The sequence below is a fragment of the Schistocerca serialis genome, chromosome 5, assembly GCF_023864345.2.
Source record: "Schistocerca serialis cubense isolate TAMUIC-IGC-003099 chromosome 5, iqSchSeri2.2, whole genome shotgun sequence".
NCBI classification, from domain to species: Eukaryota; Metazoa; Arthropoda; class Insecta; order Orthoptera; family Acrididae; genus Schistocerca; species Schistocerca serialis.
The window spans coordinates 566,499,534-566,526,651 of record NC_064642.1 but is presented as its reverse complement, the minus strand read 5'-3'; the positions used below and the strand labels follow the sequence as shown (position 1 = coordinate 566,526,651).

Here is a 27,118-nt window from a genome sequence, read left to right as displayed (position 1 = left end):
TTTGCTGTTTGTTGTCGCCAAGTCCCGCGGTGAGTCCCCGCGGGAAGAACCCGCAGTGCGGGGTCCGCGTGTATAAAGGCGTGCTGTCGCAGCCATCGGCAACGCACGTCGTCTGCACCGTCTGCCTTGGCCACCGGCGAACTACTCTCAGTCTAGCAGGTCAGTCACCTCCGCCGCCGCTCCTCGCCACCTCTTTACATCTTTTCCTCGCACAGTAAGTTTTGGCGACCTGGTTGCGTCCAACAAACCTGGCGTGCTGATTTGTTACTGGTGCTCTCTCCGTTCCCCCAGCACTGCTGCACATGTCAAGTAGAGCTACAAGGTTTTCGAGGTTACGTCTAAACCTCTGAATGATTAGTTCTAGTTTTTTCGTCTTCAGGATTTCCACTACTCATTACTTTATTTACAAGAACACTATACATTACCCAAATAAAGATTTACAGGCCTTTAATACAGAGAGACTCAGCTGCCCCTACCTGTAGGTTTTATGCAAAGTGCAGAGCCATCAAAAACCACAAACGAGATTTTCATATTCTCCCCCGCGTTACGCGCAAAACTATTAGTCCTACATAAAAAATGAACAGAACGTTTTTGTAGGAAATTTAATGTAGTTAAGTGTTGTAATGGGATACATTCTCCCTGGAGGCCACGATTTTCGAGTTATTCAAGAAAAACGTGTTTGATAGCGATTTTTGTACGTTTTTCAGGAGTTATTAGAAATTACGGCCTCCAGCGAAAACGTGTCTAAATACAAAATTTGACTACATTAAATTTAGTTTTCTATTAATTTCTTTCTGCAGGACTAATAGTTTGCATATACCGAGCGAGAGAATATGAAAATCTTCCGCATGGTATTTGAAGGCATAGTGTGTTGCATTAAACCTATCGGGTGTGACATTTGAATCACGCAGTATAAATGTTTGCCTCCAGACACTTTATCAAGTAACGCCCTTTTCAAAATAGACACTTACAAGGCCCAGCTTTTCTAACTTAGAACTGCTATTAAACGCACCAAGAATTAGACAAAGATTAGCGAATAGTATCTCGCTACATAAAGATATATTTTAATATCGATCTATACATGCAAAGATAAACTAATATTTGATTAATAAATTAGATAATTTACTTTACAAATGTTTTCAAATGCTCACCAAAAAGTTATGAAATAATAATAGTAATTATTATTATTTCAGCTATTTTCAAAACTTATAAATGTATGTTTTACACAAATTTTTAATGTTTTAGTTTTCGGTCTGAAATAACTGGATATCGCACGTTTTCATAATTGAATGTAAACGTGGAACTGAGTACCATAAGGGACTAAAGCACATCACCGCCAGTTTTGAGGTTATAAGGAAGAATAGGAACACAGCAATCAGTCGCAATCGCATTGGTTCTTTATTGTTCTTACGTATACAGATTTCAGCTATAAACACCTATCTTCAGTGCATATGAGTGAGTCATAATCCAACAAACTCCCAGAAATGCATGTCACCATACGACTTTATTGGTGTCGCGTACAGCGGGGAGTTCGTTGGATTACAAATCGCTCAAATGCACTGAAGATGGCTATTTATAGCTGAAATCTGTATATGTAAGATTAATAAGAAAACTAATGGAATTGCGACTGATTGTTGTGTTTCTATCCTTCCGTATAGTAATATGTAGTCGCTGTGCACAATGGTTCCATATGGAGTCAGGAGTTGGTGGATTTTGAGATTGTAGCATGCATACAAGTCCTGACATCTATTGATCTCACGATGAACCAGCTTTACCAGCGCTGTTCAGCTACACCGTATGTATGAACATTTACGAAAAGTCTCACTGCTTTCTCTGATATTCACTACCATATGGGCCCTAAGCACAAGTTTTCATTGTTTTGGGAACGCTCACTGGCTACACTGATGCCCATTTCTTCAAAAAGCTGGAATCTCTTGAACCAATGACCCACCATAACGTTACTTTCCATGGTTTCAGCATTCCAGTCTGTAAAACTGATGCTGGGGATTTTAAAATCTCTAGGGTGTCACCACCGTCATTACCAAACCATGAGATGATGTTCGTGGTAACAATGTACATTTCAGAAATTTTACAATGATGAAGTTTTCAACAGAATGTCCATGAATTGTCGTTTAAAGTAACACATTCTTCACTGGACTCGTGAAAAGCTGCCACTGACCTTAAGTCACATCGAGGGAGACCACAATTTGTTATTTCCCCACAGTTTGTAGATGTCTTACGAAACCTAGTGCCCACCAACGTAAGTGAAAGGCAAATTTCGACCTTGAAACACAAAGACATAACAATACTACTAGATCAAGCTTAAAACACATAGAATTAACAAAACCACTAGATTTCATGCCTGAATTGAACAGACGGTTTTATCTGAACCTCAAGCCGGAGGATGTGCTTAATGAAAATGATGATAACGAAGGCTCTGAAGGGCTGGGATGGGTCGTAATTGCGTGGGTGGTGTATTTAGTGTTGTTCTTTATGTTCTGATTCTAGTTTCACATTAATTACAAACTATACAACAGTTAAAAAGGCAGTATTGCCAACAGTCTATACATGAACATTTTGTGGATTATATTAATAACAATAGTCCTAAATATTAATTAAAATTTCATAACATATAGTAGGTACATTATTTTCTATTGGAGATAAAGGATGTTTACACTTGGTTAAAAAACAAGTGCAGCCTATGAGAATGGTGGCTTGCGTACAAATTTGATTTTCACAAATATCTATTTTTCTCTCAAAAGTTTGCGCTTTGGGCTCATATGGTTCTCAGTGCCTCAAATGAAACAATCCTTCACCGTTTGTTTGATTGTAAATAAAAATCAAAATTACGTGAAGTGTAAAGAATGTTAGTGGGTTGGGTAGTGATTTTATTAAATGTATCGAAAAGTAGGTTGAAGAAAAAGTATGTCACTGATCAGTTCCATTGCACCACTTGGGACAGTTTGCGTTAACACACCATCAAAATCAGGCAGTTTCATTCACGGTGTGGTCACGAACACATCCAACCGAGACAGTTCCTTTCTGCCATTCAGTCTAGTCTCTTCATCAAACCATGTTACTGCACTGGTTTCATACAACCGACTGGAATGTACACACCACATCCACTGCCGTGACTAACATCTGCTGTTAGAGGGTCACATTGTAAGATGGCAAGAACTATGCTCCTTACATGAAGTCATTAAAAATCACCTAACTCACGTTGAGCGAACAGTAGGGCTGAACAAAAATGACTGACAAGGCACACTGCATCTTGTAGATAGTATGGACGTATTGGAATAATTGTTGGGTGATGGTTTTAAAGTAATTCACAGGACATGAAAACTTTGTGGAAATACGTCGATTTACTGGAGGCTAGTTTATCCCAGGGAAGTATTCGAGTTGACCACCATGGCCGGCGGGGGAGAGGCAAAGGGAAGCGACAATAGGCAGCTTAGGGCGGCTCAAGCTCTGAGATAGCGGTAATGGGGTGCGGCCTCCAGTTGCCTTAAGATGAGTGACAGTGAGTGGGTGGTTGACCCCATGTGGTGTACCGGGAAGCAGACGGAGAACTTGTACACCTGTCGATAAATGTCCGTTGTCCCGTTTTCAGTGAAACATGCGAGAAAGCTATGGTGGAGCGGTCAACAGAGGTCAAAATATGCGTGTTCTTGACTATAGGAACTTCACGCTGAATTCACGGTCTGCAGAGTCTGAAGTAAATCAGGTGAAGAGTGACAGAATGAAATACGCCAGCCTCCGATGGGAACGTAGGACCAAGGAATTTGAAGTACACTCCTGGGAGTCAGAATTCCGGTAAAATTGGTGTTTGTGCAGACGCTAACCTTGATGGGTGGCCTGGGAGAAGCTAAATAGGAGAAGTTGAGAGGAAGGGAAATTCTGTGGGCATTTGTTCACTTCCCAGAGCAGACATTGGTCGGTGCTGGGAAGCAACGCATAATTAACGCGACTTGCGCTGCAATTGGCGTAAGTGATTTTGCTGGAGGGGAAACCGAGGCGAAGAGCGGACTGGGAGAAGTCTCTGTAGGGGTCTTCCGTTCCCAGCTTGCCTAGAGTGCGGACGTGGCGTTCTTTACTCAGCTTACCTGAGAGAGAGTGGGCATCTCTGCAGTTTAGGACACAGCAAACGGAACGATTGAGCTTGAAGATAGAAAGTTTTCTTTCAGCTATGTACTGAGCAAGATAGCTAGAAGTGAATAGACGAGCGCAGCCTTGGAGCACCACGTGGTCGGCCGACGTCCGCATAACGACGCCGCTCCGCCACGCTGTATTCGGTGATATTGTGCCCGCTCTGGCCACTGATTAATTTGTTGGATCACGTCGGCAAAGTTTCCACGAGGGTTTCATGGGCCGCGTATTGTAGAATTCTTCTCGCACTTCGCATTACGCCTGGGTCAGTCGATAGGAATTACTTTTGATTTATCGCGCTTTACTCCATGCAAACGCAATTTATTACCACTGCCTGATAGGAGAGTCATGTAATGTGATGATTGAAGGTCGTGAGTTAAAATAAATCTGTGCTAATCGACTGCATCTGTTTTCAATCAAGTAGTTGAAATCCCAAGTCACTTTCTTAATTAATTTCATGTTCAACATTTACATCTGGTGTTCAATAGCTGAATATAACATCAATGTGCACCCCTTTTTAATTAAAAGGGATCAATTCTGAATCAATTAATGTCAACTCTGCCACCGCAGTTCAATCAGGAGTCACGGGGCCTTATCACTTTCTTTGCGTTATCCGACATTGCGGCAGTTTTGCACTGTCTGTTGATCTGTTTGTCAGTTACCTGGGGTGACGGGTGGGGTGTTACAACACGACCGTTCGGTGCCAGTTCTACACGATGTACAGATCTCCAAAGCCTTAGCACCCTGTTGTCATTGCGACTAGTGTGGTTCCGCGTCGCGTTGAAGGTGAGGGGCAGCAGCGCCCAGGTAACGGGCGTCCGTTTGCAGGATGAACCTGTTGCCGGCCACCGTGATGCTGCTTGCGCTCGCCGTGCTGCCCGCGCCGCTGTCTGCCACAGCGTGCGTCGATACGCTGCCCATCTTCGGGGACGCCCAGCCCAGCACAAAGCCGTCGCCCTACACCATAACTGTGACGCCGACCACCGTCAACGCGGGAGGCACCGTTAAAGGTGAGCGGCTGCACATCTGCTTTTTCACAAACACAACGCTTCATCAGTGAAAGCGCCAAGTTCTTCTGGTATGATTGACTAACCCAGTGGGTAGCAAACTCCGAAACCATTTCGTGAGGGCCACACAACCATCATTGTTTTAATACAGGTACACGGTAAATAGTTAGTAGAAACTTGTGTGTAAATAGTAATACGTTTTCTAATTGTATGAGTATTCGATGACAGTTTGCTTGAGAAGATTAACTGAAACTGGTATGCATGTGACAGCATGAACTACCTAATATTTTCCAAAATGCCACGCATAAAATCGGGATTCTTCTGGGGCTCACAACTCAGGTTCTATTGCTGATAGAAAGATACGATCAGGTATTTTGGAGAGGTCTTGCGCTAGGGACCATTTGCATATCCAACAAAAGGATCGTCACAGAGTCACTATCCTACAGTAGAGGGTCAAAGTATGGACATTATCACACTTCTTCCTGCTTACACAAATGTGGCAAACCGGTGGTTCTTTTTGCATTTGATGTGGTCTACGGTGGGCCTTGGGGGGCTTAATAGGGCACCATTAGTCCAAGGACGGTTCATTAGCAAATCTCCAACCAAGGTATTTTTGAAACTTCCTGGCAAGTTAAAACTGTGTGCAGGACCGAGACTCGAACTCCGGACCTTTGCCTTTCGCGGGCAAGTGCTCTACCATCTGAGCAACCGAAGCACGACTCACGCCCGGTCCTCACAGCTTTACTTCTGCCAGTATCTCGTCTCCTACCTTCTAAACTTTACAGATGCTCTCCTGCGAACGTTGCAGAACTAGCACTCCTGAAAGAAAGGATACTGCGGACACATGGCTTAGCCACAGCCTGGGGGATGTTTCCAGAATGAGATTTTCACTCCGCAGCGGAGTGTGTGCCGATATGAAATTTCCTGGCAGATTAAAACTGTGTGCCCGACTGAGAGTCGAACTCGGTCCGGCACACAGTTTTAATCTGCCAGGAAGTTTCATATCAGCGTACACTCCGCTGCAGAGTGAAAATCTAATTCTGGCAAGATATTTTTACCAATTTTCGTGCCAAATCCGAGCCACGGTGTCCAGACGGCTATAGGCAGCAAATGGCTGAAACTTGTATGATATGTTTCTAAGAACCCAATACCAATCCTTGAAAATTTTCTTGATATCTTTATCCGTTTCCGAGATACAGAGTTCAAAGTCACCCAAAACGTAGATTATAAAGTGACCTATCACGGAGGACTGTCCTGTAAACTGTCTCCGTTGTGATCAGAAGGGTTCTGAGAACCCCTTATTGTGCTACTGAAGTACATGCAAATGTTTGTGCTCGTAAAATCCTATCTGAGGTGTAAAATTAGGTTTGCGTTATTTCAATTTCACATAAGTAAACTACCAAAATTTTAGTGATCCATAAAGTTCTTTTCATATGAGTGACTTGCTCTGCTGTCGCAGGAAAAAGAGCGGAAGCAGCCGAAAAATGCTCCTATCGAAGCGCACAAAAGGTGAAAATGCTCCTGTTTAGACGACTATGGGTGAAAAGTGGAGCACAAGCTGCCTCATTCAACCTTCCTTAAGCACCTTTATAAATTTTCCCAAAAATTTTGGCATGCGAAACAAATTCGTGCTTTTCATGCTGAGAGAGAAGGAGACAGTGGCAGTGCGAAAGTGACGGAAAAGTTATAATACTGGAATAACCGAAGGATCCACCGACTCTGGATTCAGAGTCCAGAGTGCTAGATTCTAAGGCTTGGGGCAGTCCGTCGAATTGTCACTAAAATCGAAATATTTCAACAGAGCACGTTTTCATCTTTTATGCGATGATATTGATTCTTGATATTTCAATACACAGTCAACATGAATGTGTCTAGTCAACGTGAATGTGTCTAGTTTCGAAAAAACGTGCCTAATGCTCGTTCTGAATCTCTCAACAACTTCTGGTTCCTAATTATCCAGAACTCATCTCCTTAATTTCCTTTTTGGTCTTTGTTCAATTTTAATCTGCAGTTCATTACCCATAAATTACTGCCAGAGTTCGCATCTGCCCTTGGGAACGTTTTACAGTTTAAAACCTGATTTCGGGTTACTGTTATCATGTCCGCCATGCCCGTGTTTCAGTAATACTGATAATGAATTAATTATGTTCATCTTCATTGTACCATTTGACGTATGTCGTCTGCATCGGCGCGTTTGAATTACGCCCTGAAATGTTGACAGTGCAGGTGCGCAGGGTTTTCAATCATGCAGGACTCCAACATCCAAGTACAAAATGGAGGTAAAGTTGTTAAAATCGTATCTAAAATTAATTTTACGTGACATTTCTCCCGTCACGGCATTCTTGACGGTTAATACAGCATTATTAGCGGCCTTATATCTTGCTCCACGTTCCACTGAGATGACCTTCCACTATGGGCAATAGTTTTTGAATGTATCAAGTCTTACATTTTCTGTTGTTTTTGGCTCACCGGGCAGTTATTATCTTACAGTGAGTAGTAAATGATGGCAGAGCTGTGCGTGCTCAGAGTATAGTGGATGAGCAGGGAAGGAGATCGTGCAGTCGGGGCACAGACCAGTGCTTTCATCATCCATATTCCAACAGCAAGAAGTGGTTCTTGCTATTTTCTGTTTACAGAGACACTATTATTATGATGGTCTGCGGTGGTTCAAAAATACCGGACGGAATATACGGAACTAAAAGCGGTTTTAAAATACATTTCAGTGGAGACAGAGATACATTTTACTGTTTATTTCTTCAACCTGCCTCTCTCTCTCTCTCTCTCTCTCTCTCTCTCTGTGTGTGTGTGTGTGTGTGTGTGTGTGTGTGTGTGTGTGTGTGTGTGTGTGTGTGTGTGTGAGAAAGAGAGAGAGAGAGAGAGAGAAAGAGAGAGAGAGAGAGAGAGAGAGAGAGAGAAAGAAAGAGAGAAAGAGAGAGAGAGAGAGGGAAAGAGAGTTAAGGAAAATTTATTAAAAAAACTAATTTATGTCTTAAGTGCTCCTAATATTATTTTTTGTGTTTTAACGTTACTTACTTCTAAGCTTCTCATCGAATAACTTAGGACCGAGCACATTTTTCGTCGTGTTCTCATGAGTAATCTACCGCGTTTTTCCTGAACTGTAATAACCGCTCCACTATCTGAAAATTATTTTCCGTAGTTTTCCGTCTTTTACTTACGCATTCGAGTAAGTGTGCAATTGGAATGATCTGAACGTCTTGCTGCAGTCCATGTTGATGCGGTACGTCGATCCAAATAGCCTAAACTTCTGCACGCACAGTTTTCCATTGTTTATCCATTGGGGATCGATATGACTGCAACCATTTTCGAGAGAGGCGTCGATCACATGCAGAATACACTTAACAAGATAACTTATCCAGTATTGTTCCTCATGACAACAAAATGTTATCATTTATCAACAACAGAAACTGATGGTGATGCGCCTAACGCGTTTGGCTATCCAACTTTGGAAATTTAATTTTTTAGCCAATGCACGCACGATTAATAACTGGTAGTTTACATTTAACTTCAGGACTCTAATTCCACGTTAGGCAACGCGACGAGTTTGCGCAATGGTCGACTCCCTACTAAGGCAAAAATTTCCGACTAATGAAAAATTGCCACAGCGTTCTGCAATACCAGTTATGTATTCTTCTTATATGTAAATGTGTTACGTAATAATCAGAAATAATTAATCGGTTTTGACGCCGCAAACATTATGATCAAGATCCTTCAGAGATGTGCATGCAAAAGGAATGATAAATGAAGTATGTGACAAGGTTGTTGACCGATTTTCTGTAAATGGTGGTACCACTTACCGTAAAAAAGAGAAACGGAAGAAACAAAGTTCGCATAGTTCCGTAGAAGCTAGTGCTATTACAGCCTCAGCACAACAATACGTAAAATAAAACGTTCAAAATTTTTCCTTGGGTGTTTGCTGATAAGAACATTAATTAAAAATCGCATATTGAAGCCATTAAAGGCTAAAATTCAAGCGTTTTTACTGTGTGCATGATTTTAACTTCCGCGTTTTATGTATAAGAAAGTTGAATAGTTTGTGCGCTTCATTGCTAAACGCTATACGTGATAATGTTTTGGAATAAGTGCAAGAAAAACATGCCTGTCGAACTGTAGACAGTTGTTCAGGCTACTAGACACAGTAATCACAGCTTCACAGTAGATTCGTAACTATATTAATTACATCATTAACTATATTCATTACATCATTAACTAAAGAGACAGAATTTTCTTATAACGTTGTTACCGAAGCTCCTTGAGGACGCTTTCGCTAAATTTTTCAGCATTTTGGCAAAACTCTATCCCAGAAGCTTAAAGGCAATGATATTGACTGTGGTTGGAAGTCCGTAGAGGAGTCAGCGTCATCTCCCGAAGATGCTGCTCTATCGAAATAACTCGAAGTCCTAGCAGCACCACCCGATGCAACGCTCGAGAGCTTTAGCAACATTTATTACGCTCAGAAACACTTGCAAAACACTAGAGTTGTTTCAGTAAATATAAGCTACTGTTCATGTATTAGTCTCATTCATGTGCAGGAAGGTCTGATAAGAGTAACTACACAATTATTTATCCACCTCCACATCGAATTAAAAAAGATACTTGAAGATAATACTGGCTTATATGGATTCAGTTAATCTCCTCAAGTAAGATGTCATCGGCTGTACATTCAATGAGAAAATGTACTACTACTTTCTTCCAAATCATTGCGAGATGCTCGAACGTGCTACCACAGTCACTCTTTGGAGTAAACATCCTACTATTTTATCCGTTTCCAAACCAGATGCTAATAGTTGATTCTGGACTGAAGCCGAATGATTCTCCCATGTGACATTTACAGTGTAGCGTGTCCCAGTAGGGATGGACAGTATTCATTTCGAAGCAACAGGCCGGCCGGAGTGGCCGTGCGGTTCTAGGCGCTACAGTCTGGAGTCGAGCGACCGCTACAGTCCCAGGTTCGAATCCTGCCTCGGGCATGGATGTGTGTGATGTCCTTAGGTTAGTTTGGTTTAATTAGTTCTAAGTTTTAGGTGACTGATGACCTCAGAAGTTAGGTCGCATAGTGCTCAGAGCCATTTGAACCACTTTTCGAAGCAACAAAGTCTAGCAAACATGGGTTCTAAAATGCATACTTTACTGGTTGTGAGCGTTACTTTGTCTTCGATACTGGGGAACAAATCTCTTCTGCTGAAAGCTTTTTGCTTTCCACATTTTTGGAGGACCATAAGAAGAAAAAAATTGTCTAGAAAACATTTGCCTCCGTTACTGTGAAACACATCTCTTCTACTGAATTAGTGCTCACTGCTCTTAAGGTAACCATTGTATAGCTATTGTTCAGTAGACTTTTTTGCTTAGAATGATCGTTACTGTCATATCACTGAATACTGACCATTCCTCTTGGGACACCCTACGAGTATATTTGGCTATCTGACGAGATGTTCTTTAATTTTGTTTTTTCCGTTCACAAGGATGTGATTTCTATATGTGAAAAAATGCCACGACGCCACGATTTTTTTTTTCTTTTTTGTTTGTGCTGGCAGCGGTATAACAGATTGTCTCTTCAACCACAGTGTTTACAAACGAACAAAATACGTTTTTGTTTTTAAAACGTGAACAATAGTGATGAAATATTTATTAAGATCTTAATTATGTGTGTTGATTCATGACTCATGGAAATGATGTGAAGGCTCCTGGTAACGGTGGAACTGATGTAGATTTTTTTGCGTGCAAGGAAGTGTATGTTTACGTGGAACGGATCGAAATAGATGGGGTGTTGGAGTCAAACAGTAGGTGGAATTGAATTAAGCAGAAGCACGAACTGGGACCTTCATTGAGTGGGTTGGGAAAGAAAGGGTACGGATGACAAAATGAAAGGTTATAGGTGTCATTTGGAAATCAGAGGGGTGTAGTTGTTTGTTGTATCCACGTCAAAACGGATTCTCGAGCAGAACGTGGGAGTGGATCGGGTAATTAGGATGGATAGGTGGTTCAAGCTAAAGTCTATCTGGTTGTAGGAATAGGTGGCAGTTAAAGTTCAGTGGAGGACAGATTGGACAGCTACGGAAATTTGGTATAGCGTGTGAGAAAGTTGGAAGGGTTGCACATTTGGCAGCATTACTGAGACGAATCGGACAGTTACTTTAGCTATGCTAAAGGGACACAGGTAGTTGTTGGGGTGAAACTGGTAGTCGATAATTCGTTTAGGGATTATGTCCTCGAGTCTTGTTGGAGGATGTTTGACTTTGCACTTACGGAAATACAGCGAGGAGCCAAAGAAACTGGTACACCTGCCTAATATCCTGTAGGGCCCCATGGGCACGAAGAAGTGCCGCAACGCGACGTGCTGGAGCCAACGGACGCCATGAATCCTTCAAGGCTGCCCATAAATCAGTAAGAGTATAAGGGGGGGGGGTAGGGGGGAAGAGAGATCTGTTCTCAAGACCATGTTGCAGCGCATCCAGGATATGCTCAATAATGTTCACATCTGGGGAGTTTGGTGGCCAGAGGAAATTTTTAAACTCAGAAGAATGTTCCTGGCTGGAGCCACGCTGTAGCAATTCTGGACGTCTGGGGTGTCGCATTGTCCAGCTGGAATTGACCAAGTCCGTCGGAATGCACAGTGGATATGAATGGATGCAGGTGATCAGACAGAATGTTTATGTACGTGTCACCTGTTAGTGTCGTATCTAGACGTATTAGGGTCTATGGAGATTGTCTCCATACCCGTACACGTCCATCCGCTCGATACACTTTGAAACGAGGCTCGCCCGACCAGGCAACATGTTTCCAGGCATCAAGAGTCCAATGTCGGTGTTGACGGGGTCAGGCGAGGCGTAAAACTGTGTCGTGCAGTCATCAAGGGCACACGACTGGGCATTTGGCTCCGAAGACCCATATCGATGATATTTCGTTGCGTGGTTCACACGGAGACATTTGTTGATGGCCCGCCATTGAAATCTGCAGAAATTTGCGGAAAGGTTGCACTTCTGTCACGTTGAACGATTCTCTTCAGTTGTCGCTGGTCCCGTTCTTGCAGGATGTCGGAGATTTGATGTCTTACCAGGTTCCTGATATTCACGGTATTGAAATGATCGTACGGGAAAATCCCCACTTGATCGCTACCTCGGAGATACTGTGTTCCACCGCCCGTGCGTTGACTGTAACAGTACGTTTCTACGCTCTTAATTCTTGATAACCTACCATTGTAGCAGCAGTAACCGATCTAACAGCTACGTCAGACACTTTTTGTCTGACATAGGCGTTGCCGACCGTAGCGCCGTACTGTGACTGTTTGCATACCTCTGTATTTGAATACACACGCGTATACCAGTTTCATTGGCGCTTCAGTTTATGAAGTTTCATTGCAAGTGATAGGATTTCAGTTTGGGGCAGTCTCTAGAAAGACGGCAAATGGATGCAGGGCATAGCATCAGCAGGAAGTATCCGCTTGAGTGGACTGCTTACATTTGGAGCCTCAGGACTGATTAAAAACGCCGAAGACGCGACATTAACATCTGTCCACCGCAGTGGATAACTGCACTATAGTGTTAAAGTAAATGACGCAGATTCTTTGTAACGTGTCCTGTGACGGTGATAGCTAGCTGGCACCTCTTACAGCTGGTACTGTTGTGCTTGCAGTGCGCATATCTGGCAGCGAGAACTTCCACAGCGTGTACCTGCAGGCAGGGAACGGGGAGCAGCCGGTGGGGGAGTTCCTGGTCCCCAGCGGACAAGGCTGCAGGGCCGGCGTCTTTGGCTGCCCGTCCGGACAGAAAGTGAGTAATGCCTGGTTACTGTTGCACTACTTACGGGAATCATTTCTTCCTGGAGCACATACGCAAACAACCACAAATAATTGCCATCATTTCGCTGTCGATATCGTTACTCATTATAAACTAGGGTAACACGGGGCGGACGGGATGTTTAAAATAAAGGACCACAAAAAACACTTCTTCAAGGTGTCGAAAATCATCCTGTACCGTACTTTAGTTGAAAATCACCTTAACCGTATGTTATGTATTTCTTACGTTCTTTTAAAGAAATGGTTGCGTATTTCCCGTTCTGCCCCACCTACTTAGGAGAATGGGATAAGGTAATTTTTTTATGAAATTATTGCTCAATCGTTGTTATTATCAGGAAAAACATCTTAAAATTAAAACAAAGTTGTGTAATTCACAAGTTATACTTATGAATAAGGAATATTAAAAAAATGTTAATAAGAAGAAAATATTTTAACATCATTACGAAAAAATGTACAATTATTTTTGTTGCTTAATACCAATATACTGTTACTTTATTCAATATCGTCGCTCGTGCAGTAGATGTATTTTCCGGCTTGCGAATGGATACATAGTAATAAATCTTATAACCCATCCTGCTATGCTAGACACGTTTGTTTGTCAAATATGTGTGGCAAACCATTTATTTGTACTAGCCGATAGGCTAATGATATGTCAATGAGGTGTTTTATCGTTGGACTAAAACATCTTCTCTCCGTTGACTTCATATATGTCATCAGCTTGTCTACTTGTTCTGCAGTGAACAAATTTTTAAATTTTCCATCTGATTTGTCAGCACTATAGCTGTGAATATTCTTTGCTTTACGAACGTATCTTTCCAACGTTGATTTGGGTACGTTAAACTTGTTAGCTGCTTTTAAAACTCCCATTTCTGAATATAATGCGGTTGAAACTGCAATTTCTATTGATTTACTATTCAATTTCTGTCCATTAGTATTTCTAATGTAAGTTCACACCACCTGGAAAAGGAAGAAAAAAAAGGCATATGTAGTTTGAAATGTATTTGCATCAAAAAATGACGGGACCCAACGGGATACTGTCCCAGTCTGCCATGTAATGTTCTGCCCCAAGTGCACATTTCAGGTCAACAACTCTTATGGAGCGTAATAACAGGCGGATTTAACGTGTTGCGTAACTGAAATATACGGAAAGGCACGCATTTTAAGATTACATATCATTTAAGGGCGTGCAATTAGGGATTAACGGATTTTCCTACCTTTACATTCACCATAAGTTGAAAAAACGCGACTGGTAACGCGAAGAACAACCGTTAACTTACAAGTCGCACTCCGGACCAAGTCACAGTTATCCCGTTTTGCCCCCAGAGTTCCACTATACATTTCACATTCTCTTCAGATCGTGTGACATTTTGCTTATACGAATGATACAACGTACCAGTCCCCAGTGTCGAAGTCAGAAGTGCACAGTCTCCAAAGTCAGTAGTGCACAGCTAACCGGTGACTTCTGGTTGATGTGTGACATTGTACGTAATCACCACCTCTGTTAGATAATTTTATTTTTTGTCGTCAGTCTTGTGATTAGTTCGATGCAAACCCCCTCAACTTCCTCTTCCTCATCGGAGACTAACACCTACACCTGAGATTCTCGGTTAGTTGTTGGATGTATTACTTTCTATCCCTCCACCTACTATTGTCGCCTTCTACAGCTCCCTTTAGTATTATGCAACTTCCATAAGGTCATAACACGTGTCCTATAGTCGTGTCACATCTTCTAGTCAGCGTTTTCCATATACTGCTTTTCTCGTCGATTCTGCGGACGACCTTCGCATTCCCTGTCTTATTAGTAGTCCACTTACTTTTTAGCAACCTTCTGTAACACTACACCTCAGACGCTTCGATTCTCAAATTTTCCAGGTTCCCCAGAATCTGTCGTTCATTCCCATAGGATGCTCTGCTCCGAACGTACATGCTTAGAAATTTCTTCTACAAATTAAGGCACGTGTTTGAAACTAGTAAACTTCATTTAGTGAACAACTCCCACTTTGGCTCTGCTGGTCTGGTTCTTACATCCTCCTTGCTTCGTCTATAAAGCTTTATTTTACCTCTGAAGTATAAGAATCTTTCATTTTGCATTAACTTCATGAAGAAAGTATTATACAAGGTAATCATTCTGTATACGCCTTTGATATTCATTGCGCATCTTCATAATTTTAAAACTTGAGTAATATACACTATAGCTTATTTTCTTCTTCTTTTCGTTGAAAATTTGTAGTGGACAACTGTGTGACTTCCTTATTTCCTTTCAGAACGCCTTCTCGTACAACTCACGCAGGGGAACTAAAGAGGCAGAAGTTGAGTGGAAGGCATCACAAATCAACGCCCAGGTTGCCTTCAGGTGAGACCGACCATGTATGAATTATTTTCATATTCCGTATATTACACTAGTGGCCATTAAAATTACTACACCACGAAGATGACGTGCTACAGACGCGAAATTCAACCGACAGGAAGAAGATGCTGTGATATGCAAATGATTAGCTTTTCACAGCATTCACACAAGGTTGGCGCCGGTGGCGACACCTACAACGTGCTGACATGAGGAAAGTTTCCAACCGATTTCTCATACACAAACAGCAGTTGACCGGCGTTGCCTGGTGAAACGTTGTTGTGATGCCTCGTATAAGGAGGGGAAATGCGTACCATCACGTTTCCGACTTTGATAAAGGTCGGATTGTAGCCTATCGCTATTGCGGTTTATCGTATCGTGACATTGCTGCTCGCGTTGGTCGAGATCCAATGACTGTTAGCAGAATATGGAATCGGTGGGTTCAGGAGGGTAATACGGCACGCCGTGGTGGATCCCAACGTCCTCGTATCACTAGCAGTCGAGATGACAGGCATCTTACCCGCATGGCTGTAACGGATCGTGCAGAGACGTCTCGATCCCTGAATCAACAGATGGGGACGTTTGCAAGACAACAACCATCTGCACGAACAGTTCGACGACGTTTGCGGCAGCATGGACTATCAGCTCGGAGACCATGGCTGCGGTTACCCTTGACGCTGCATCACAGACAGGAGCGCGAGCGATGGTGTACTCAACGACGAACCTGGGTGCACGAATGGCAAAACGTCATTTTTTCGGATGAATCCAGGTTCTGTTTAAAGCATCATGATGGTCGCATCCGTGTTTGGCGACATCGCGTTGAACGCACATTGGAAGCGTGTATTCGTCATCGCCATACTGGCGTATCACCTGGCGTGATGGTATGGGGTGCCACTGGTTACACGTCTCGGTCACCTCTTGTTCGTATTGACGGCACTTTGAACAGTGGACGTTACATTTCAGATGTGTTACGACCCATGGCTCTACCCTTCATTCGATCCCTGCAAAACCCTACATTTCAGTAGGATAATACACGACCGCATGTTGCAGGTCCTGTACGGGCCTTTCTGGATACAGAAAATGTTCGACTGCTGCCCTGGCCAGCACATTCTCCAGATCTCTCACCAATTGAGAACGTCTGGTCAATGGTGGCTGAGCAACTGTCTCGTCACAATACGCCAGTCACTACTCGTGAGGAACTGTGGTATCGTGTTGAAGCTCCATGGGCAGGATGTACACGCCATCCAAGCTCTGTTTGACTCAATGCCCAGGCGTATCAAGGCCGTTATTACGGCCAGACGTGGTTATTCTGGGTACTGATTTCTCAGGATCTATGCACCGAAATTGCGTGAAAATGTAATCACGCGTCAATTGTAGTATAATATATTTGTTCAATGAATACCAGTTTATTATCTGCAATTCTTCTTGGTGTGGTAATTTTAATGGCCAGTAGTGTATGTGTGACCTACTCGTACAGTTCAATACCGTGTACAGCGCTCAAAAACTGTCAGTGTACATTTTTAATAGGGGAAGCTTATTTGAGCGGTGGCGCATCAAGGACAAAGCGTACAGTTTCATCTAGGAATGTAGAAACCGTTTCATTATTAGGTTTGCTGAGAAGTGATTGCTGAAAAAATTTGCTCCGCCATTATATCCCATGAGCCGGTTTATAACGATGTTGTTTGCAATCTGTTACAACATTCGTACACTGATGTGCATTGATGTCTGACATGAGGCAACATATGACGAACAGTTGTTGCTAAAAGCGCTTGTCTCTACGGGCTAGGGACCGTGTGTACTCTGCAGTTAGTTAATTACTTACACAGTATGATTTGTATTTGAAAAAAAGGTATAAGTTTCTGACGAAAAATAAGCAAAACTATTAACTACGAATAATACAATGGCAAATCAAAACGTAATTAATGTTGCCTAATCCTCATTGTTATCAGTGGACAGTTGTAGGGCGCACAGAGACCTTTCCGTCCTTTCTAAGTGATCTCACACGGAACTTCACCTACAGCCCGCCTTCCCGCTCACCGTTCACGACTGTATCAGGAAAGGGTGGAATGACAATCACATGCAAAGCACCTTCGGCCGTACTTGGAAAGTCTTCTAGGGAGCGTAAACGCAGATGTAAATGTAACTGCACTGTTCTTGATAGTTACAATATGTTCGTAATAACGAAGTGAAGGTAGCAAGCCTTCTTGCGAGAATACAACTTTTTTATTTTGTTTAATCTTCAAACATGTTTCACGAGTCCGCAGCTCGTGGTCGTGCGGTAGCGTTCTCGCTTCCCACGCCCGGGTTCCCGGGTTCGCTTCCCGGTGGGGTCAGGGATTTTCTCTGCCTCGTGATGACTGGGTGTTGTGTGCTGTCCTTAGGTTAGTTAAGTTTAAGTAGTTCTAAGTTCTAGGGGACTGATGACCATAGATGTTAAGTTCCATAGTGCTCAGAGCCATTTGAACCATTTGTTTCACTACAGTTTTGGCACCCTCAATAGTTTTCTTTTTTCTTTTATTGTTTCTGAAATACACTGAAGCGACAAAAGTCATGGGATAGCGATATCCACATATGGCCGTAGTGTCGCGTACACAAGGTATAAAAGGGCAGTGCAGTGGCCGAGCTGTCATTTGTAACCAGGTGATTAACGTGAAAAGGTTTCCGACGTGACTACGGACGCGCGACGGGATTAACAGACTTTGAACGAAGAATACTAGTTAGGGCTAGACGCATGGGGCATTCCATTTCTGAAATCGTTAGGGAATTCAGTATTCCGAGATCCACAGTGTCAAGAGTGTACCGAGAATACCGCATTTCAGAAATTATCTCCCAGCACGGACAATGCAGCGGCTGAGGCCTTCACTTAACGACCGAGAGCAGCAGCGTTTGCATAGAGTTGTTAGTGCTATCAGACAAGCAACACTGCGTGAAATAACAACAGAAATCAGTGTGGGGCGTACGACGAACGTATCAGTTAGGACAGTGCTACGAAATTTGGCCTTAAGGGGCTTTTGAAGTGGACGACCGACACCAGTGCCCTCGGTAACAGCACGACATCGTCTGCAACGCCTCTCCTGAGCTCATGACTATATCGGTTGGACGCTAGACAATTGAAAAACTGTGGCCTGATCAGATGAGACCCGATTTCAGTTGGTAAAAGCTAATGGTAGGGTTCAAATGTAATCCAACTGAACCGATCGTTGGCTGGAAATGGTTATGTTAGGCTACATGGAGATCGTTTGCAGCCATTCATGGGCTTCATGTTCCGAAACCACAACGGAATTTTTATGGATGACAAGTGTTCGCGATTGGTTTGAAGAAGATTCTGGACAATTCGAGCGAATGATATGGTCACTCAGATCGCCCGACTGAACCACATCGCACATTTATGCGACATAATCGAGAGATCAGTTCGTGCACCGGCAACACTTTCGCAATTATGGACGGCTATAGAGGCAGCATGGCTCAATATTTCTTCAGGGGACTTCCAACCACTTGTTGAGTCCATGCCAAGTTGAGTTGCTGCACTATGCAGGTCAAAAGCAGGTCCAACACGACATTAGATAATATCCAAGACTTGTCATCACAGTGTATATACAATGTATTTTATGTAGGTTAGGTATCTGTTGACATCATATTTTGTTGTTTAGATTGCATATGAACTTAAGCATCGGTTTACATTGTGTGTGCCGTGTGGCTGCAACTGTAATCAACCAAAACTCTAAATTAATAGAGCATGTCATAAGCAACACAGGGGTAACGTCTGTATTCCATTTTTGTTTAGCTGATAGCCTTTAAACTATATGTTCCCGTAAAACAGTTAACATGCCACTTCTTTGACGCTGTAGTTACGCTGTACTGAACAGTACTGGTTCCTGTTTGGCTGCTAAATTTGTCGTTTATGCTCTTGTGTTTGAAATGAACAGGAACAAACGTCATTTAAAAAAATCCTAACAACCACATTAAAAAGAAAAAAAACAGCTCAGGAGAAGATTACTACAGAAATGGAGAGAGTTAATGAACAGACATATTTCGCCGGAATATACACTGTGTGATCAAAAGTATCAGGACACCTGGCTGAAAAGACACCTGGCTGAAAATGACTTACAAGGTCGTGGCGCCCTCCATCGGTAATGCTGGAATTCAGTATGCTGTTAGCCCACCCTTAACCTTCATGATAGCTTCCACTTACGCAGGCATACGTTCAATCAGGTGCTGGAAGGTTTCTTGGGGAATGGCAGCCCATTATTCACGGAGTGCTGCACTGAGGGGTGCGGCCTGGCACGAAGTTGAGGTTACAAAACATCCCAAATGTGTTCTCTAGGATTCAGCTCAGGACTCTGTGCAGGCCAGTCCATTACAGGGATGTTATTGACGTTTAACCACTCCCCCACAGGTTGTGTATTATGAACAGGTGCTCGATCGTGTTAAAGGATGCAGTTGCCATCCGCGAATTGTTCAACAGTGGGAAGCAAGAAGGTACTTAAAACATTAATATAGGCCTGTGCTGTGATAGTGCCACGCAAAACAACAAGGGGTGCAAGCCCCCTCCATGAAAAACACGACCACACCATATCACTACCGCCTCCGAATTTTGCTGGTGTCACTACACACTGGCAGATGAGGGTCACTGGGTATTCGCCACATCCACACCGTACCATTGGATCGCCACATCGTGTACCATGATTCGTCACTCCACACAACGTTTTTTCACTGTTCAATCGTCCAATGTTTATGTCCTTACACCAAGCGAGGCGTCGTTTGGCATTTACCAGAGTGATGTGTGGCTTATGATCACCCGCTCGACTACTAAATCCAACTTTTCTCACCTCCCGCCTAACTGTCATAGTACTTGCAGCGTATCCTGATGCAGTTTGAAATTAATATGTGACCGTTGGATAGATGTCTGCCTTTTACACATTACGACCCTCTTCAACAGTCGGCGGTCTCTGTCAGTCGACAGACAAGGTCAGCCTGTACGCTTTTGTGCTGTACGTGTCCCTTCACGTTTCCACTTCATTATCAAATCGGAAACAGTGGACCTAGGGATGTTTAGGAGTGTGGAAATCTCGCGTACAGACGTATGACACAAGTGACACCCAATCCCATGACCACGTTCGAAGTCCGTGAGTTCTGCGGAGCGCCCCATTCTGCTATCTCACGATGTCTAATGACTACTGAGGACGCTGATAGGGAGTACCTGGCAGTATGTGGCAGCACAATACACCTAATACGAAAAACGTATGTTTTTGGGGGTGTCCGGATAATTTTCATCTCATAGTGTATAGGCTGTATCTCCCATGGGAGATGTTTGGTAAGCCATAATAAGACACAGGCAAACAAAAAAAAGAGGTTATTACGACCACAGTAGAGAGATTTAATAACAATGGAAAAACTCTTCTCAATAAAAAATAATACAACTTCTCAGACAGTAACAGGCCTGGAGCACATATGAGTAAACGTAATGGGATGTGAAGACTGTGTCACTGATAATCCCTAACGACGGAGTTTGAGCATTTGGCTTGGTTGAAATGATAATGAAATCAAGACCCTACGCTGTGGACAGGCGTTAATATATCGACGGAGACAGTTGAAAATGTATGCCCGACCGGGACTCGAACCTGGGATCACCTGCTTACATGCCAGACGCTCTATCAATCTGAGCCACCGATGTCACAGAGGATAGTGCGACTGCAGGGATTTATCTCTTGCACGCTCCCCGTGAGACACACATTCCCAACTTAATGTCCACACACTACATTCGTAGTGCACCTGCCCATTACACTTATTACTCGCGGCAGACAATCTTTCCGCGTTCCGTAGGAGTTCGGGCAATACGTGTGGATCCGTACAGAAAAAGGTCAATGGCCAGTTAGCCTTAACTACATTCATATTCGGTGTAGTTGGCCCACAGGCATGCCTCGGATTTCGCTGGAATGTCGTAGGTTCCGCGGCGGTGGCTTTCGACCAGGCTGATGGGCTGCTAAGAGCCGCTGCATGAATTGGCCCAGAGCTCCGGTGGAGCGAACTGCCGCTCTGTACAGCCGGGGCGCGGAGGATATCTCGCCGTTCCAGTTCGGAACAAGTGTCACGGCGGAGGAAATAGGTCCCTGCCACGGAGGACCTCTGGTGGCGCTTGTCCTGCAGTCCTCGTTGTGATCGACGCAGTCTGAGAAGGCAACGCCTTGTACTTATGCAACTCCGTAATGCATCAGCGTCTGAGGGGTTGCGATCCCTTTAGGCAACGTCGTGTGTATGGCAATAGTTTAAAGGCTATAATCTAAATCGAAGTGGAATCAAGACGTTCCCCTAACATCCTTGTGCTGCAGATGATATTTTGTATTAGTTTTGATTAATTGCTGATTTATGTTTGCAGCCACAGGGCGCACATAACGTAAAAAGAAATTATATCTGCAACCTGAACAACAACAAAATCTCATGTCAACATACTTCTACCCTATATAAAATTTGTGTGTATATATTACAGAAAAAATAAAAGAAGAAAACCTACCGAGGGTGCCGCAAATGTGGTGAAACATGTTTGAATATTAAACAAAACAAAACAGCTGCGCTCTTGTAAAATGCAGACTATCTTTAATTCACTGTCATTTTCTGCAAGCACGGGAACAGAGGTTAAAATTCCATTATGGTTATTAATGTTTTTGTTTCCCGTATCATATCTAGTTTGCATACTGCACTCCGCTCAGGTGCTATGTTGGACTCCGTATTTGGTCTGAAGTCATAGTTTAGATTTTAAAGGAAAAAGAGCTACATTGATCTCTGTCTCGGTTTTCAGGATAATTTGTATGGGATTTGCTTCCCTTTTCGTTGTCATGTCCTAGTTTGTGGAGTCATCTGACCACTTTCCAGAAAGTTAATTTTCAGTATGGTCTCCCTTACGGCGCTGCAAGACCTGTAGCAGTTCCTGACGTGTTTACCTTCTGTTGCAGGGCTACGATCGTGAAGTCTTTCACCGAGTTCTGGGTCGGCGTCGAGTCAGCTCCAATCACCGTCCGTGTAGGTATCCTGCAGCTTTGCCATATTTCATCAGCCATCTACCTTTAAGTCCAAATCACTTACTACCATTCTATCTAATCTCTAGCACATATTTTGTTTAGCTCGTAGTTAGAAAAAGGCATAGTTATACCTCCCATCTAACAAATCTGCTGCATTTTTCGTGTTTAAAAATTACGATGGTAATTTTTTATGAGGATACTGTGTGATATACTATGGGAACTTTATAAAAGTCTATTGTTTCTTTCATTTGGTCATTATAAGCTATAAAATGAGCTTCACTAATTAAGAGTAGGAATATCTATGTAGTGAGCATTCAGACATACAGAACAGAATTATTGCCGCTGATTTTGAGTGTAATCACATCATTAAAACTAACAGATGTCCTTCGTTAAGTTCCACTAATTTTATACATGTGTTTCATAGGCATATCATCAATTTAGATTCCGTATTTTGAAAGAGCTTGTTTCAAAGCTTTGAAAAGATAATCTGAATGACATTTCGCTTATTTGCGACAGGTATTACAGCTGAAACGTCGCTTTTTTGCTACAGGGACAGAAGGTATAGCTACAATTGCTTCTGGTGTTGTGAACTGCATTTTATTGCATTTGTGGATCTCTGTTTTAATAAATTATGGTGCAGCGGCTCTGCGAAATTAATTCCTAACAAGACGAAACGAAAATGTAGCAAAAAACTTCGAATTTGGGCCTACGAAACGCAGCAAATTAACAATTTATCGCACATTTAGAGACGAAATTCTTCCGTTTTTATTTTCTGCTACAATATTGTTAATTTTTGTTCATCCTTATGGAAACTGAACTAGCAATTACATATAATTATTCAACATGACATAAGAATTTTATGTTTACTATAAAATGAACACAGTGGCTTGGAAAACTGATAAATGCGAAGGAAACTACTCATTCATACACTGATCTTATCTGCAGATGAATATTGCTCTAAATGCGTAAACGTTCAACGAATTGACTGGAAGCATCCTCCCACACTATTGAACCGATCTGCCACTTGTCCCATAATTGTGTCCCCATACAGTCAGATATGTTAGCCCTACGATTTCACATCCTGATCACACAGTGTTCCAATATTAATCAACACACGAAGTGCCTCTTGCTAGAATGTCCACATCTACATTTGCAGTAGCAAATTGCTATTACTAGCAAACAAATATGTAAGTGTGGAGCATAATTAGCGTAATAAAAAATTTTATGTGTCAGCCGAAAAAGGTAAACACACTGTCATATAGCGAAATCATGCGGCTATATCGGTTTGATATTGATGACATCCGCACTACGCTATGTTCACTTGATAGATATTCCTACTATATTGCCAATTATCACAAAAATTTGTAATTGTCGTGTTTCTGGCTTTTGTTGAATTAGATTGTAGCTCATCACTACCAAGAGATTCGATGCATGTCGTTCCATAAACACTTGCCTGTGAATATGAAATGAAATCATTAATTCACGACTGTGACATCTACTGTGACCCCATATGCCCCTCATGAAGGTAACTTGATCGAATCCTTAAGATGAAAGACATTTTAAGCGACGTATCACTGATAATGTTAAGAGAGGGTGAAGCGTACACTTGCTTATCACCTAATTATGGACCACGCCGTGGTTTAAACTCCAAAACTCACTGCATGTCCCAATATAGTGAGGGTTTGTGACGCTGTTAGTGATCCGATTGCCAGATGAGAAGTTCGCACTCCGTGGTCCCCTTAGTGCTATTAGTAGGCTATATGCTGGCACACGGATGTATCTTCCCCTGTCTCACGCGTCTCTTCATCAACTCTTCTCTCTCTCTCTCTCTCTCTCTCTCTCTCTCTCTCTCTCTCTCTCTCTCACACACACACACACACACACACACACACACACACAAATTCAGTCTGCTTGCAATCATCAGTCGCCTACTACGAAGATAGAACAATCCGCAGACAAAAGCTGACTATACATGTGATCAAAGAAAACCGTTACAGTTAGGCAACTGAACCCATCACTCAGCAAAACTATACGGTTTTAATTTACCGATAATAGTACTGAAACTCAATTGAGGAGCTTATCATTCATTTCTCACTCCTATCGTGAAAGTTGAAACGCACATTATTTCTTGCAGTGAAGTTGTCGTTGCCACTATCCTTATTCTATCTTTGTCACGGCTCTGGCTTCCATACTGGGGATAGTCCTAAAACACTACCTATGTGTTTGTTCCCTTTATTTATGTGTCAAAATACGCGTATTTAGCGGTGCTGACGCAAGAGTTGCGAAATCCGTTAAACTGCACTTCAAGCAGTATCTTAAATTGTCTTAAACAACGCACTTTATCAAGCAAACGCCGCTGGTAAGAAAGAAACTTGTTAGCAACTGCATGTGACGACACATGTTTCACGCCCGTATGTCATACCTTCATGAAACTCTTCCTAGGCGGTGACAGATGACCTAGTGGACGATAGCGAAGTCTTTAAAAACCTAGCATACCTTGGATGTCGGACCTGGTCATCTAGCGATAAACAGCTTTCCTGACTAAAGATGTCGCTGAATCCAATCCTGGCAGAACCATAGAAATTTTTCGGTGTTTCCTTAACCTAGCCTTCTCCTCTCAGTGTGGTGAAGATTCTTGAGGAACGCACCCGTTTTCCCAGGTAGTATTACAGTTCTAGGTTAGGGATACGGAAATCGGCGGAGTGGCGCCCAATTGATACACTTGCATCAGGCCGTTAAGCCACTAGAAATTACTGTAGTGAATAGAATCGCCAATGCCTCAAACAAAAAATGCCTTTAACACCGGCAAAATATTAATATCAAATGCTCATTAACAACACATCAAGTTACAGTAAAGAGACACAGAGACAGGGATTCGAGAGTGAAGGTTCATCTATTCTATTGATTCCCCTTGGTTACAATCAGTGCAACGAAAAAAATCATATCGAGATGCAACAAATCCCTTAGAATCAGTTTACTGAGCCTTCTAGTAGACGATAAGAGTTGTCCCCTGCAGGATCAGCGCCCTCGAACCTCTGCTAAATGTAGCTAATCGGATTTTCAAGGTTCAGCCTTGAGACTAGTTATTACCACTTTGATAAACATCACTTGATACGCGCAGCTGAGTTATTTAAATGCATTCTGAGAATTTTAGAAATGTTTCCTGATAATATAAATTACGTAATACATAACTAAAATTAATTTTTAATATATATTTTGGGGAGGCTCTGCCTCAGAGCCTTCAACTGCTAGGCACGACTGTTTGATCTTGACATTTCTAACAAGGAAGATCCTCTTCAGCAAAAACATGCCATCACTTCGACATCTACAACAATTCCTCCTCCTCCTCCTCCTCCTCCTCATTCTCCTCTTCTTATTGTTCTCTTTCTTCTTCTTCTTCTTTGTCTTCCATTACATAATTGAACAGTTGGAACAAACGTTAGTAAGTAAGTGTTAGAACTCTAACCATACTGCAGGAACATTGTACGTTTATTAATAGATTTCTGTTTTATTTACAGACCTAATAACGCCGTTGCTGTACGAAGACAGAGTAACCGATTACGACGAAGAGTATTAATATCACAAACATCACATACTACTGGCATCATCGCTTTACTCGCTTCTTGAAGTCAGCTAACAGAGCAACCAGTCATACTGACATAGGAGACACTTTCTGTCTCCCACACAGTAATCTCAACCGTCGGGAAACGACACTTCCTGATTATCTTTCCTCAGCCAAGAACTGGCTAATTGCAAGTCGAGGTTTACGAATGTCTGCATCTGCCTAACATTCACTCATCAAAAATCTGTACTTAAGGCTATGAAAATAAAATATAGTCTCTACTAAAGAGTTTAACACCATGTACTGAAAACTTGTCTCTTCTTCAGATGTTGTCTGTCCTTATCTCCAAAATTTATCAGCTACACAATCTGTTCTACGAGGGATTGTTATAAAGTTTTTGAAGCTCTTGGGAGCTTCTGAAGAGAATGGAAAGGTGCTGGAATCACAAAATTGTATTTTAAAAACAGTTTATTAAACCAGTCAAAATCTCTACAATGAAGAAAACAGACCGATGACAGAATGACAAAACACGAAAAAAATTTAGAGTATAAAGAAACACTTTCAGCGCAAATGGTCAACAAGGAATAAAGATCAAGAATAATCCAATTCAGCGGATTAAGGGCAAATAACAAGTGACATTCACAGCTAAACTTGAAGTTTTGAATTACTGCAGCGACAAACACAGAATCACAAACCAAATTTCTGCTACATAATTAATATCTTTGTGACTTTGTTCATAGGCAGAAAATGGAAATCAAATGACAAACTCGGCGACTGAAAAACTGGCTCAAGGCCTAGTTAAAGGTATGGTTTATAGATTAGCCAAAAAAAGTAATCTACATGCAAGTACAGTACAGTAAGGGGGACTGCGAATTTTACAAACACTGACCTTCAGTAGTATTCATATAAATAAGGTGATTTACAGGTTAACTGAATTAGCGGTCCGTGATCACGGAAATAAGGATACATTCGGTGAAGGGGCTTTAAGTTTTGCCTGAAATTCCCCTAAAAGGCAAGGAATCCACTGGTAATGATAGTATGATTTAAGGCACAATGATCACGCAGACCATAGGTGGAATTTATACTATAGGTCGCCTGTAACCGGCGTTTCTTTATCCAAACAAGAAAAATATTTCCATATAATCAAGTACGGTTTAGGTAACTGAAAAGTTCAAGTGATGCAAGCTACTGTAGTGACAATTCCAAAAACAATAACAGATCAGGAACATA

The 27,118-nt window shown here is 42.3% G+C and overlaps 1 protein-coding gene across 1 annotated transcript; it reads left to right on the top strand.

Moving 5' to 3' along the window:
* LOC126480844 (putative defense protein) lies at positions 1-26,174 on the top strand. The gene is made up of 6 exons (XM_050104192.1): positions 1-159; positions 4,975-5,156; positions 12,804-12,940; positions 15,231-15,319; positions 22,261-22,327; positions 25,845-26,174. The coding sequence occupies exons 2-6, from the start codon at positions 4,976-4,978 to the stop codon at positions 25,848-25,850; spliced, it is 480 nt and encodes a 159-aa protein (XP_049960149.1). The 5' UTR covers positions 1-159; position 4,975; the 3' UTR covers positions 25,851-26,174.
* The last annotated feature ends 944 nt before the right edge of the window (positions 26,175-27,118 follow it).

Coding starts and splice junctions, on each gene's coding strand:
- LOC126480844 (XM_050104192.1), top strand. CDS start 4,976: ATGAACCTGTTGCCGGCCACCGTGATGCTGCTTGCGCTCGCCGTGCTG. Junction 12,941..15,230: donor GCTGCCCGTCCGGACAGAAA/GTGAGTAATGCC, acceptor ATTTCCTTTCAG/AACGCCTTCTCGTACAACTC. Junction 15,320..22,260: donor AACGCCCAGGTTGCCTTCAG/GTGAGACCGACC, acceptor CTTCTGTTGCAG/GGCTACGATCGTGAAGTCTT.